Raw genomic sequence first — 15,158 nt, 5'->3', positions numbered from 1 at the left:
CTCCACAACTATTTGCGGCAGCATTCTAGAACGCCCAAGGTTTCTGCAGTAATACGCTAGCAGGGGGACACATTGCTTGCGTTTCCGTCACGAACCTCAAAGAGAACCGAACCAGGAATTCCATGTTTTCGACAAAGTCATTACGGGACCAGTCGACAGCAGCACTATTGTCCCAGAGGCGTACGTCTACATTTTAGCAACAGCTCAAGCAAAAAATCTCCTCCAAAACTTGGGAGCACTGCCGGAAGGGTGACGGTGACCGGTACGGTTGGTGAAATTTCCTGGGAACCTTCCCTGCGAGGTCCGCTCGAGGCGCCGTTCCGCTCTGGTATTTGTTCGGCTTCTCGGTGCTGATTCTCCAGCAGGCGACAGTAAGGTACGGTGTCACGTTCGATGCGTAACGCTGCTGGTGGAGTGCCGATAACCGAAGGTGCCTAGAGGCTAGACCTGTGCAAGCTTCCGATAGCAATCGTCCGAGGTAGCCCAACCCATCCCAACGGTGCTCTGGATGGTACGCAGCAGCTGGTTTGAACCGTTGAAAGGATAAACCACCGTCAAGCTGGGTAACTGCATCGAAAGTGTTGCCGTGATCCAATCCAAATTTGTCAAGTAAGTGTGCCGGAAGCGGTAATCGGAAACGTTAATTGGGTGATTAGTCGGGTGCGTGCTAGCCGAACCGAACGGCAATCGTGTTCTCGTTATGCTTTCGGGACTGTCGTTGCTATTATTCTGGTCATTAATTTAATCCTTCTGCATGATGCTACTGTCCCTGGGCTTGCTTTGGTTTCTCGCCCCCCTGGAGGTACCACTTGCCAGATTTAAGTGGTTCTTTTGTTTTGATCGGTTAGGTTGTCCGTTGTTGGTAGTTTTTCTTTTATCTACGCTAGCAGGGATTATGAAGTGTAATTATAGCACGACCACGTGTTTTGATTTTTCGATCACGATCACATCTGTTGTAGGCGCGGTCCAATGACGCCGGTGCTGTACTATCTGCCACCATCGCCACCGTGCCGATCGGTGCTGCTGCTGGCCAAGATGATCGGTGTGGAGTTGGATCTAAAAACACTCAACGTAATGGAAGGCGAACAACTGAAACCAGACTTTGTAGAGCTGAACCCACAGCACTGCATACCAACGCTGGACGATCACGGGCTGGTGCTATGGGAAAGGTAAGCAAAGCAACAACGACAACGTGTATCGATTTTCCCGCCGCTTAGTATCGTTCGCGTTTCTGAGAGTGCTGTTCGGGTGAAGCCACTCGAAAAAAAAGGACAAGCCTCAACTTAAACCTTGGCCCCGTCAAAGGTAGTGCGTGATGTGTTTTTCTTATCTATTTTCGATTGCTACCTATCGTAGCCGTGTGTCGAAAATGGTGGTTTTTTCGGGATGGTGCCATTTTCCAACACGTGTGTGTGTGTGTTTATTGGATTTTCACCTACGCAGTGGTACGCATTCCGATCTATTTCGAGCCGTAAGCGTGGGAAAGCGACACATTGGTGAAAATCAATGGCACAATTTTGGGAAGCGTCCTCCATTTTTCTCTGGAAGCATAGAATCGAGCCCGATCCAGCTGTAAATGATTATTAATGGAACTCCCATTCGTTATCCTTAGCGTGCACACGGACAGAATGAAGACGAAGTGTCGGTATTACGTTGATATTTGTGATCTTGTTTCGGGCTTCACCGTACCAAGCTTTGTGGTTTTTTCTGCTGGAAACGAAATGCTTTCATGAATTATCGAACAGTTGAAAATGTCAAACGTGTCACGTGAATTAAAAATGATTCCTTCCGCTGATAACGGTGAACAGCGTGTTGGAAACAAATTATTTTTCAATCATATTGTTGTTTGGTGGTGGTCTTAATGCGAGTGGAAGTCTTGCTACTAAAAATGCTCCGTCATAATTTATTGATCGACTTGTGAAATAATAGACCAAAGTTTATTAGGTTCATGTTTTTAAGTGAAGCTTACTGTCAGACTGGTTTCATTAGTTCCATAAAAAGGTATTTTTCCGCTCTATAAAAATAAAAAATTATTCAAATTTCAGAGCGGAATTGCATGAATTGTATTCATTGTTTGTATAACACAAACAGTGATAAATTTAACAGTTCCTCCAAATGCACAACAGACTGGGTGCACAACAGAAGGGTGCTTTAACTAGCTGTAAGATAAATAGTAGAAAAAAGGTAAAAGATAAAAATTAAAAAATATTTTGTTACTAACAATGCTCTATCACCCTTCATTCCAGTCGCGTCATTCTCTCGTACCTGGTGTCAGCTTACGGCAAGGACGAGAACCTCTATCCAAAAGATTTTCGTTCCCGTGCCATCGTCGATCAGCGCTTACACTTCGATCTCGGTACACTCTATCAGCGTGTCGTCGATTACTATGTAAGTCTACCCCTCCCAGCCGGCTAGTTTGCTATTTGAACCTACCAATCGATTCGTCTCTCTTCCCGTTTTTCACTCCCAACAGTTTCCAACCATCCAGCTCGGTGCACACCTCGACCAGACGAAGAAGGCAAAATTAGCCGAAGCGCTCGGCTGGTTCGAGGCAATGTTAAAGCAATACCAATGGTCGGCAGCCAACCACTTCACGATAGCGGACATTGCGCTGTGCGTGACGGTGTCACAAATTGAAGCATTCCAGTTCGACCTCCATCCGTATCCTAAGGTGCGGGCCTGGTTGCAGAAGTGCAAGGATGAGCTGCAGGGGCACGGTTACAAAGAAATTAATGAAACCGGAGCCGAAACTTTAGCGGGTCTGTTTCGATCGAAGCTGAAGCAGTAGAGCAGCTAAATGTAACGTTGTACATCGACGAGAGCCAATTGGGACAGGTTTTTTTCTATAAGCAATGAAAACTCGCAAAAAAACACAACCAAAACTGTCTTTACATACGCTAGTTTGTAGGAAATTTGTTTATGAAATGCTGTATTTTGTTGAATAAATCATATCAGACAAAGATGAACAATGCAACCTTCGATAAAAACGTGCACAAAGCGAAATTATTTAACTAATACTTCGTGAAGGGGTTTAACAGTTCATAGTAGACAAAAGGACCTTTTGGATGCATTTCTCGAAACGTCAAAATGTTATCCAAAATGCAGAAAGGATCTTAAAAAATCGAACACAACTAGAAACCTACAAGATAATCCACTTTGCTCGCATTAACGAAGGTCAGAATGATAGAAACGCCTATGGTTTCCCAAACAGGTAGTTGAGCATTGACTGGAAATGGTCGTCAAAACACACAGGAATCCACCGGTGAGTGGGTTACATGCGAGTTTACGGTCAACACACACAATATTGCACCCCGATTATGCTTTTGACACTTGATGCTCGGCAGGACACAGGAAATGGCAACGAAAGAAATGGACAGTACTGTTGGGCAAGGGACATGTTTTAACCGGCGGAAAGGTTTCAAGATTACCTGCCGAGGTGTTATCGCACATTCTTTTTGTTTTTTTTTTCCACCATTTTTCGAAGGATCCTGCACCTGCACACAGAATCTGCAGGACGTGTACGGTGCAAATGACGGATTGTAGAAAGCCCATTAGACACATTATCAGTGTTGTTCTGGGCAGGATGTTAGGATGATAGTAGTACACCTTTTTTGTTTTACTTTTTGCGTCGTGTCCTGCTCCTGCGACCAGAGCTTTACAGCGACAGTCTCTTTTGCACTTGTGTGAGCTAATTGCAAACTGATGTAAATCATTCATTTCGGAAACCCTATCTCACTTGCTCTTCCTGGAATGTGTGTCCTGATTTTTTTCCCCCGGAGGCAATGAGATGCTGCACATCTATATAAGACGTCAAGGATAAGCAGGAATCATGCGTTAGTTGAAAACAGACCTTGACCGAGTGCAGAAGTGTAAGCGAATTGCCTGTGTTGAACGAAGGTTAACTGTGTTGTGAAAGTGATGTCGTTCATTGTGTTACTTTTTCTGCTCGGAACTACGTTGGCCCAGTCCGATCAATCGGGCCAACAATCACAGCAAGCGCAACAACAAGCACTTAAGCCGCTCGGAAATGTAGAGAAACCATTGCAGCTGGAAAATCCTGCCTATGACCCATCACTGTACCAAAAGTTCCTGCCACAGGATGCCGTCCAGCAGTACGTACACTCGTACACTGGACATCCCTATCCAGTGACGCCTTACTTCGGTGGTGCTCCGTTCGATGCGGCTACCGCTTTCGCTGCCATCCCGACCGGAGGATTCGAAGGCTTTCTCATCCCAGCTACGGTAGAGAAGGATTCACCGTCACTGCTAACCTCGATGCGCACCCTACTCCCAAGTGCACGATCGCTGGTCACGTTCGTTGGCCGACTAGTGTCCGTGTTGGTCGGATCGGTCGGTGTGCTGTTCTTCGGTACGATCCTAACATCGCTCACCTGTTTCTTCACCCCGTTCTGCACACTGTCGTTCCGCAATGCAAAGTTTCTTACCGGAGCACAAGAGACGGCACAGGAGATCGTGGAGACGGTTGGTGAGCAGGTCACTCCCGAGCGGGTTAAACGTGCGGCCGAATTCCTGTACACCGCCATCGATCGTTTCCAGCGATTGAACAACGTGGTAAAGGAGGCCACCGAACGGAAAGCCGCCAAAAGAAGCTGATTCTGCGCCAGATCGTCTTACGAACTAAGTCACCGAGTAGTTGTGTCATTTCTTTTAATAAAACTAATTTCCATCCACATCTATTAGAGGTTGATTTATTTCACTTGACAACTGTTGCACAGAATGTGTTCTAATTAAATCAACCAAAAGAGGCATCTTAATTGCGTAACCTCTCTCTCTCCATGCGATGACATCATTTAGTAGCAGTTGCTGATCATGATAAGAATGATCATTGGGCAATTTCAAATTACTCGTTCTACTCCAGAACTACCAGAACAGGTGTTTTGCCGATCTTTCACGATCGTTTCTTGCAGTCGGATGAAAAGCTATAAAACCACCAAGCACTCGGCACGGTAAGTGTCAAAAGTGTACGAACGATCGTCGAGTAAAGTTTTTCCGAAGGAATGGATTTTCTAAAGGATCTTAACCAACCGAAAGTGTACGAACTAAAGAAGGCGTTCTGCCTGTTTGATCTCGATGGAGATGGAGTGATTAGTGAGCAAGACTTGAAAAACACATTCTTAACTCTAGGTGTGGATAAATCGGAGTACGACATTGATCAAATGTTTGACGGAGTAAGTTGGTTATTTAATGTCTATAAAAGCATGCTTCTGATAATTATAACAAGTTGAACGTTAGTGAAATTTCTTCAAGGTGTAACAAAATATAACAAAATCTCAACATTATCACTGTGTACAGGATTTTTTTTTGTTCCAAAGTTTAAAAAATATTCAAAAAATGAAACTTACAACAAAACGTGTTAGATATTCCCGCTTTTCCCGACTTTTAGAAACATTTTCTATATTTTGAAGCAACACTGCACTAATCTGCATATCGTTCTCGATTTAATACAAAAGAGATATTCAACTTTTTCAACTAACAAGAAAATGTTAACGAACACACTATCTAAACGACCGAACCACAGTGCTGAACAATCATCAACATGGTGCAGAAACGGCTTCTTATAACCTGATTTTCACCTACCGTCCAGGATAAGGAAACAAATGAGCAAAAATTACCGTCATTAGCATAGTCTGAAAGAAGTTTCCGCTTTTGCCATTTACTACTCACGCTTCCTACTAACGCTGTTAATCGTCTCGTGGCTGAACCCTTTACCCGTAGCCGACGTAAACCGGGTGGAAAATGAATCCATTTGAAATTCAAATAATCTTCAGACCCGACGGTTTCGGAACGCCGAGAGCAACTTCGTACCAGATAGAGTATAGATTGCAGCACTGGCCTCGTGGTTTGGTAGGTTCATGGGACTGTGTTTGTCCACCACATAGCCGGCATACAAGACTCACTGCCCATTACATGAACTCAATTAAAATCTGTAAATTTCCTGGCATGCACCACCCCAAAAATTCACCTTCTATTATAACCCGCGTTCCCGGTTTGGCCGGGGGCTTCGTGTTTCTTTCAGGTAGTGCAACCCCTCAATTTGGATGTTTTCTTGCTGCTGATGCTGCAACGTGCCAACGGGCTAGCACCACAAGATGTTATGGTCGGTGCATTCCGAATGTGGGACAAGGCCAACACAGGCTTCATCGACAAGGAACGGTAAGTTTGGGGTTGCGTTGAGTGAAGCGGCAGTGGCGGTTCTATACGGCTGGTGAATTAGGTCGAGCGCGAAACCGTTTGCCAAAAGCTGTACAGAAAATAGGGTTTAATTAAAAAACTTTTCTCTCCGAACCGAACTTGGCTGGTGAAATGTGATAGTGGTGGCGCTCACCACCGACAAGGCCGCCACCGTCCGGAAGCTAACCGGTCGGAACCGATTCGAAGCAAAGGGTCGTTGTTTGCTGGTCGGAAAGAAAAAAAAAAGCTTCGATTTGGTCACGTTGAAATTTAGCCACCGCTTTGTTCGTATGTTTAGTTGATGTTATTTAGCGGAGTTTTTTCCTCCATTCGTATGTACTTCCCTTTCATGTTCTTTTTGCTGTTTCCCATTTCTTGTCTACTAGCTTCATTCACGACATAACTACTTACGGTGATCGATTCACCCTGACCGAAGCCACGGAAGCTGTGGCTGATGCTGCAATCACACGCGGACCACAGCTCAACAGTGAAGGGCAGTTGCTGGAAAAGCTAGACTATATGGACTTCGCGGAAAACATATCGGGGTTCCAGAGGACAGATCACAAGTAACGCTCGGAGGTGCATTTTAGGGCACGACAGTACATCGTACGAAGGATACCACTATTGCCAGTGGCAGTGCACCAACACAACATAATATGTTGACTAAAGGAGAAATTGCAGAGATGGTTAGAATTCCCATAAACATGCGACGGAATCTCATAACTGGGTGACTGTGCCAAGTTACAGTAAAGACGCACTGTATTGAAGAGCATCCAACGTGGAATAGGTCAGCCACAATTATGGAACATCGTAGGGAAAAAACAGTTTCGTTTCATCGTTGCAGAGATTCATTCGGAATAAAGTGTAATGTCGGCTTTCGTGCCTCAAACCGTGCTTGAGAAAATTATTCCTTTTTTAAGTAAATTGATTTTTTTTATATCTTTCTCTAGATTCTTCCTTTCTACATTTGATTCCTTTCAGTTTATTAATTTAGTTTTATACATATTTTTTAGGTTAGTCGCAATTTGGTTACTTGTACCTTTCGCATAATTAAACACAATAATAATGGACTAATTTACCTAATCAACTCTAATTGATTTGATGTCGTGCATTCACTCTTAGTTCATTTCTAGTAACGATTAATCTACTTTCAGTTCCGGTTTTGTGGTTACTATCGGGAAAAAAGCTAATAGTGCCACAAAATGAGATCAGCGCAGCTAGATTCCTCTTCCAATGCTGATGTTATTTGTTTACCTTTTGTGCTGACGATTAAAATCCGTTTGAATTGCCTTTTCGCTTCCATCTCATCAGCTCTATTCTCAAGATTCGCTTAATAAAATGATACTAATTTCACTAATTGATTCTCGCGTTTTAAGGGGTACGTTTTTTTAGTGTCACAACAACCCGAAATTTTTTTACGATTTTCATTATCAAAACAGCAGCAGCAGCGTCATTGCATCATAAACTAGCAAAATATTCTACCCTATCAGACACATTAAATGCATTTCATCAACCATTTAATAGCTGCGGCGGGTCATCGGATGCATCCAAAAGAGCACACAGTGAGAAGACACTTTATGAGCATAAAACAAAAGCAAAAAAAAAGTGGAAACAAAACTTCACTATTGCACCGAATCTCTAGTGAAGGAAAACAGTGAAAAGCTTTCAGCGAACGAACTTTAATTGGCCCCTAAAACGTCATGCTACGGGTAGTAGCGGTATCGTCCCTGAAGCCAAAAGCCGCTGGTTGGCTAGCTGCGCTTGAAAACGTACCGATGGTAATTTTCTTCCAAGATGAAAATATTTTTTCTTTAACCCGTAAACCATGGCGCGCATATCTACCCTGGAATCCTGATTTTGTACCGCGTGCAGACAGACAAAGCACAGGGTAAGATAGCGTGGAGGGCCGGTATGGCGCGAAGTTCATTAATCAACCGCTTCTGTCAGAGATTCCGGGAGTTGCTGCCGGTTTAGCTCCGCTACTAAACACGATTGCGGACCGCCGCGCCAAGATGGTAAGATCTGTGCAAATATTATAAGACGGGCTGGTGAAATGTTGTTAACCGGCAGAAATCATCCATTAAGATGTTTGCCCTCGCTTGTAGATGGGCGATGGATCCTGACTTGCAGACGAAACGAAGAGTTAAATGGCTGGGGGTAGAAGGTTTTTTTTCGTTTGGGTTAGCCAGTTTATCATGAAATTAAGCGTTTGGAGAGATGATTTGAAAAGTAAATCAAAGCTGCCATTCAACTATGGTAGATTTTAATGCGTTCGTCTATTGAAGTTTGAGATGGACTGGAATAATCTCTATCTGATTGGGAGGAAACAGTCCACTTTAATGCACATTGAATGATCATTTATTTTAAAGTTGCTCTTGCTGACAGCGTGATTTTCAAAAACTGCACTCGTAGTAGTAATTCATGAACAAGTAATCAATACCATAAAATACATAAAAAGAATATCTTGAACTTTTTATGAAACGTTATGAAACAATTCGTTTTAATTGAGCGAAATTGACTAAAAAATTAAAGACAGTGATACAACAGGGCATCGCAAGGTGTTTGTCGGCAACTAGCTAACTGAAAATGCTGGTTCATTAAACTTTTTCAATGTTTAAAATCGACCACGACCATTGCAGCCCACGCTAGGACCAACAGCCCAAGGGCTGTTTTCAAAAACCACCTGTTTGTTTCGGTGTTCGTTTGAGAAAAGTTTATCATGCTTCTGACGATGTCATGGCTTTGCTGAGCCAAATGATACAAACGAATCGTGTGGCTTTGTCCCAACGATACGTACGTACATCCTAACCCTTCTGGCAGGTAAAAGGGTTAGAAAGTTTTATCCCTTTTTCCCGCACTCAACGCGTTGTCTCATAATTCATTACACAAATCCAACCAAAGGATAAAATATACTGCCCACTGCCCAGGCTGCAGCCGTTGAGTTTGGAGAATGAGAAGCTTTGACCATTCGGAAGCAATCGAATGGAAAGTGGCTTCCATTATCCGAATCAGAATGGTCGATGCAATTTATGGGTACACGCTGGACTTAGTAAAAGGAATTTTACAATATCTCTGAAAGGGAAGCCGTTTCGAATCAATTCCAAAAATCAAAAAGACAAGTTGAATTTAGCAATGCTTTTGTGCGATTTTCTGCAGCGAAGAAATATGGAAGAATTTTGGCTATATCGTTTATGGCGCAATATCTCGGGGGATTTCATTTAGCTCAAAACCGACATTAGCTTTGCTTCAGACACATCTCTTCCAGATGTGTTTGTTGTTGGATTGTAAGCTTTCATTATGACCAGCAAGAGGAGAAGAACTGAAATCCGCTCATGTAGCTCCCTGTCGCCATCTGCAATACTTTGATTTGTTCCGTCACGTGTTTCCCATGTTGACTCGTTGATTTCCGGCCAGCAACACGTGCCTTTACAGAGGTTGTTTTCCACGCTGAAAAACAAAGGCATTCACTGCCCATTAGAAGGTGGCCAGGACTTAACAAACCATGTGTATTCTTTTGCTCAAATCTTGCGCTCTAACAGCAACGCAACAGCGACACAGATGGAGAAAGGTAAAATGAACGGAACGTACGTACAAAGGAACTAAAAAATTCAACTCCACGTACTCATACTGCGATGCCGGCGCCTTCGGCGAAGGTAAATATGCTTCGCTAGAGAGACGAAAAAGAATCTGTAACCACCGGCAAGTGTTGGTGATTCACGTCGAGCACGTTCAGGACGTTACGTTTGAACACGGGCCCACGCACCGTACCGGCTCCCGGATGTACTAACGAACTGGCCGTACATGTGAATTGCAGACGCTTTGCACCTTCCGGGTGGATTCTCCGCACTGATACGATCGAATGGAAGGCACGGAGCTGGCGTCGTTTGCTGTCTCAACGTGTCCATTTCGCTGACAGAGCTTTGTCATGAGCTTTGAGACAGTGGTACAAAGAAACGGGGTAGGTGTAAGGTTCCGGCGAGTAGACCGGTAGGTAAATCACACACACGCACAAACACCAAACCTAAGCAGACATCTTAAAAGTCCTTCCGGGAGGATACAGAAAAAGAACTGTCTTTGGGAGATTCAACTGGAAAGAGCGCCAGATATTGGGTTGTTCCGCTTACTCCGTTCTACTCGAAAAATCCTTTCTTCCTGCCACACGGGAAATCCTGTTTTTCCATAACGTAAGCCCATTGTCGTCCGCCATGAAAAAGTAACATTTACACATCGCTGCACACTGGGAACATCAAACCGGGAGGAGAATCGCAAATATCCTGAAGCCGATGCCGAAACAAGCAGTTTTCGGGCAAACGTTCGCAGAGTTGTCGTCGCCTCCCGGTGCCGTTTGGCATTTCGTTTCGACTCATTTCACGCGCCGGTGCCGGAGCCGGAGATTCTTGTGCGAATGTTTCAAATCCGACCCGACGTTTAGCCACGAGTTTCGGGTTCGAATCGATAATGGATGCCAAAAAAATGTGCTGCTACCGATGATCTTGACTACTTGGCACACGAAGCACTCTATCAAGAAGGGTATGTTTCGTGCGAATTTTGGCGACCAGCGTTCACGGTAAGCCCAGATACGGCCCCTAACGCAGCCATCGGGAAAGGCACAGATATCAGGATCTCCGAGAATTGGCTGATCTAGCTTAGCACTGCTGGGCCGGTGCTGCGATGTGCATCAAATTACACAAGAAATGTTTGAGCTAGCTGACCATCCACTTTCCACTTATCCCGGTTGCACGGATGAATAGCTTTTAAATTCACTTTACTTGCCTATTTGCCAATGGGAAAGTGGTGTTCGCGACGACTACCGGATGAGATCTAACATCCACATCGACATTTAGCCGTGACGGCGGAAATGGGTTGAAGATGAAGTTGCATCACGCGAGTCAACACAAAAAAAGCGAACCTACCGGAAGCAGGCTGTAATTCTCTATCATGAGCTACGAACTTGCAGAGTCTAAATGTAGGCCAACGGAAATTAAGAAAAAAAAGTGGGATGGAAAAAGGGACACGAAAGGCTTAATCGGTGCTGAGACATATTCTGTGTCTGTGCGATGCAATACCGACCAAGAAGAAAATTGAAAACAAACAAAACAAAAGTAAATTTTTGCGAAAGGAAAAGCGCAACCGGAAAAAGCAAACACACCAAACTTCTGTAACTTCCATGTAAAACCATCAATGGAAGCATATGTACATACGCACGCATACACATTTGTGTGTCTGTGTATTTCTTATCCGCTACACATTGGTTGACTTTTAGCAAAAAACCCAGAAAACCACCCGCGGGACATGAAAATGGTTCGAAACTTAAAAACAACGCCACCCGTACGCGCCTTAGCACTTGAGTGGTGCCGTAAAGTTTACTTTATTGCTCATGCGAGCACAATTGAAATACGCGGAAAATTGAATCGTTCACTCATTGGTGGCGCTTGGGTACGTTACATATGCTGGGAAAATATCTCTGCACCACCTTCGCGTCATCCACCCCAGCCAGGTGGAGAATTTTCTTTAACCGTTTTTTGTACCATTCCTGGAAGACTAGCAGGAGCAGAAGGTAGAACGGCCATAATAACGCAACCAAGATACCACGGTACGGGAAATGTGAAGGGTTTTTTTTTCGCTCATGACTTTTTGTTAAAGCTCCATTCACGGCTGCTAATGTATGGAAAGATAATAACGCCTGTTTGCTTAAGCCTTACAGCTCGTGCGGAATTAGCATGGGATATACGGATTAAAGCAAAGCAAAAACAAACTATCATTAACGACTAATGTACTCGCTTACAAAAAAAAAAAGCAGGATCATTTTCATAGACCGAGTTGCTATCAGTAATATTCGTTTGCTCTCTTGGTGCCAGTTCCCCAGTTGTTTGGTTTTTTTGCTTCTAGCGATACTGTGAGCGCTGAAAATCGAGATGGCTGCGGGCTACGGCTAAAGGTAAGCCTGAACAGTTTCAAATTTCAATCCAAAAATAATTTATCCTAGCAGCTACGCTAGGGACACTCACAGCCCTGCTGGATGTGGTTGTTCGGTGTATAATGTTTAACAACTTTTAATTAACTGATACCCTTGTGAATGTTATGATCGATGTATGAACAAACAATGAGTTTTCACCAAGTGCCTTATAAAAAAAAACTTTTATTGAAGTCGTCGACCTATGCTACCGTGGGTTTCGTGGATGAAATTAATTTCTCGCTGATGCATACTCAGAATGTAATATAATAATAGATTTTTTTTTGTTAACCATTTATACTGTTTTTCGCAAATAATTCCACAAAATGGCGCTTTAGTTTTCTTCATCATTTTCGTTTAATAAAAAAATAATATTATTCGAAGCATATGTTCCAGTAATCAAAAAAATGAGCAGCATATTTAAAAACAGTTCACTTACTAAAAGATTACTAAGCAAAAATATTTTACTAGAAGCAATCGTTCTAGAGCGTTATCGCTTATTAAAAAATAATCGCATTATTCGTTGGATTGGTGCAAACAATGTCGAAAGCAAGGCTTCTTAAAGAGATGATAGCGGAATAGGTTCATACGGAAGGACCGGGGTTCAAATTATATTAGGACCGTTTGTATCGTGGTAGGACGTGGTATCAACCAGTCTAGTAAACCATTCTATGTCCGGCGTGATCTAGTAGTCGTTAAGACAACTAAGAACGAAGCAGTCGATCATTTTTATTGAATGTTTTTTCCCGGTGGCAGATGATAAGTGTCTGAAGCTAACCACTAAACCAAGCATTTCATCATTCTGTCTAAAATTATTAGACAGTGCTTTTTATTTTTGAATTAGACAGCTCAATTCATGCTCATATCTGAGTCGTTTCTCTGCAATGAGGAAGTGCATTTAATTGATTTAAACAATCTCAATAAAAACCAAAACCAATCAATTAATCAATTGACAAAACGGTAAAGAAAGTAGTAACCAATTAACTGCAATTTGATGACCAAAACTCGTTTTTGGTCTTATAATTCTCTTTTTTTTTGGAAAAAATCAATGGATTGCTGCTTGTATTTGCTCAACGTAAAGTTTTTTACTTTGCCATATTCAATTAGCCTTCGTCCACTTAAACGAAAGGCTCATAGCTCCCATAGTCTACATATCACATTTCTTGACCTTACCAACAATTCTACAAAGCAAACGTAAAACTAGCACCCAACGATATTCCTGCTTTCCCGGAACTTATCTCCTTCCGGAATAGGCAGCACTTTCCAACGCAAATGTGCATCCTGTATATTGTTCCATGCGATTGGGTAGCAAGCCTCTAAGCTACATTAGCAATGCTCACATACTTCTGCAGCCGTTCCCAATTCGTAGCCGCACAAGTAATTTGAAAAATTGCACCCCAGATTCCGCAACCCGCCGGGTGCAAGTTGCCATTGCGAGCGCAAACAGTACAGATTAAAACTCTATCCGGCGCGTACGAATCCATGCCGGGCTGAAGAATATTACCAGCATCCAACCCCGGTCCCGGACTCAGTTTCGGTGTCTCGTTATATTGGGGAGTTTTCGGTTTACGCTCGGAATTTGACTTCCTCTGTACAACCTCTCACCGTTTTCCACCGGCTTTCCATACGCCCAACGGACGAACCGAGCGGAGCGGTTTGTTCTTTTACAGTTGGAGCGAACGCGAACTTCACCCGAATGGGGACCGAAGCTCTGGTTCCGACACACATCTTCGCACAGCTGGAACGTGTGGATGCCGTGTTTGCTGGATGCTGCCATTGCCAAAGTAGTCCTTTCGGTTAGTTTACGTTTACACTGCAACGCGACACGATCGCACTGTGCCATTTTGCCGTCCGTCTGTCTGTCGCGTGACATCGAGCTCGTTCGGTTCGTGCGGTACGCCAGCCGGATGTGGTGTAGTTTCAAGCACAAACCACTGGCATCGAAGCTTGGTCGGCTGCGATCAAAGTAACGCGAATCGACCAAGAAGAATACACCGTTTTTGGAGTTATGGTAGTGGTGGCGTGCCAGTTATGAAAATTGTACTGCGGAAAACCAACCATCGATTCGGTGGCGTACCATCGCAACTTGTTTATGAGATGCAAATTAGATCAATCGGTCACTTGTGTGTGCTAACCGTAGGCCGTTTGGCCAATCACTTCAAGCGATCTGTGCCGTGAATGGGTCAAAGTTTCGTGTAATATGTTAATTAAATTTAGCGTGATTCTAACCAACGCCGAAGTGCATTCTTCATGCGGTGATGATGATAAACAAATTGCATTGCGTGCAATCGTAGGCCGTTCTGAAATTGCAAAGTGAATGAGGTGAAAATTAAAAGCTTATTAGTGGACGGTGTATCGCTATTGATGTGGTGACGGATATGTTTAATTAGCATAAAGCATAATATGATTAATGGATCACGCCATCAAGGCGGGTCGGGCTGGAAAAGCGAATGGGAAATCGAATGAAGAAAAAACTGGTGGTTCGTACGTGGTTTACAGTTGGAATGTAAAACAAAGGCATCAGCCACTGACACAGTACTACAAAGCCAGATGGATAACACAAACGTTTGTTTAGTGGTGAATGAGAGTTATGTTTGTTTTAATATAAAAAAAACCGGCACGTTCATTAAGCTAACATCAAAGGCATGCGTCAATGCAACAATAAAACTCTCTTTTATTGCATTCAAAATCTAGTTAAACAATTTCCGTTGTGGATCATACATAAGAAGCGTTTGCTAACGGAATTCTTGCTAATAATTTCAATTAATGGTTTATTTTGCATTTGAATTCTTATAATCACTAGTCGATGCAATTTTATGTATATTTTATAAATGGAAAGGATTATTTTATAGAAATCATGGAATCATTATTCGAATGCTGCATTTGGTACAAACAATATTTTACGCATCATAATTACTAATAATTATTTAACAGGCCAAGGCTGTACGACAACACGAAAGAAGCAACACAAAAAAACTTGTTAATTTATATATTTTTAAATTATTTATTTACA

The 15,158-nt window shown here is 43.1% G+C and overlaps 4 protein-coding genes across 4 annotated transcripts in view; all 4 read left to right on the top strand.

Annotated features, from left to right (window-relative positions):
• Positions 1 to 15,158, top strand: part of LOC126559236 (uncharacterized protein C14orf119) — a 261,691-nt gene that overhangs the window by 53,284 nt on the left and 193,249 nt on the right. The window lies entirely within an intron of this gene.
• LOC126559025 (glutathione S-transferase D7) lies at positions 527 to 2,788 on the top strand. Its single transcript, XM_050215125.1, has 4 exons — positions 527 to 609; positions 960 to 1,169; positions 2,247 to 2,388; positions 2,474 to 2,788. The coding sequence occupies exons 2-4, from the start codon at positions 970 to 972 to the stop codon at positions 2,786 to 2,788; spliced, it is 657 nt and encodes a 218-aa protein (XP_050071082.1). The 5' UTR covers positions 527 to 609; positions 960 to 969.
• LOC126558964 (uncharacterized) lies at positions 3,919 to 4,614 on the top strand. The gene has a single exon (XM_050215056.1). It carries the CDS (start codon positions 3,919 to 3,921, stop codon positions 4,612 to 4,614), a length of 696 nt encoding a protein of 231 aa, XP_050071013.1.
• On the top strand, positions 5,018 to 6,762 carry LOC126559271 (myosin regulatory light chain 2, smooth muscle minor isoform). Its single transcript, XM_050215401.1, has 3 exons — positions 5,018 to 5,189; positions 6,038 to 6,174; positions 6,579 to 6,762. Exons 1-3 carry the CDS (start codon positions 5,019 to 5,021, stop codon positions 6,760 to 6,762), a joined length of 492 nt encoding a protein of 163 aa, XP_050071358.1. The 5' UTR covers position 5,018.

This window comes from Anopheles maculipalpis, chromosome 2RL (genome assembly GCF_943734695.1).
Source record: "Anopheles maculipalpis chromosome 2RL, idAnoMacuDA_375_x, whole genome shotgun sequence".
NCBI lineage: Eukaryota > Metazoa > Arthropoda > Insecta > Diptera > Culicidae > Anopheles > Anopheles maculipalpis.
Note: the sequence above shows the minus strand (reverse complement) of the source record. Positions and strands in the feature narration are given on the sequence as shown.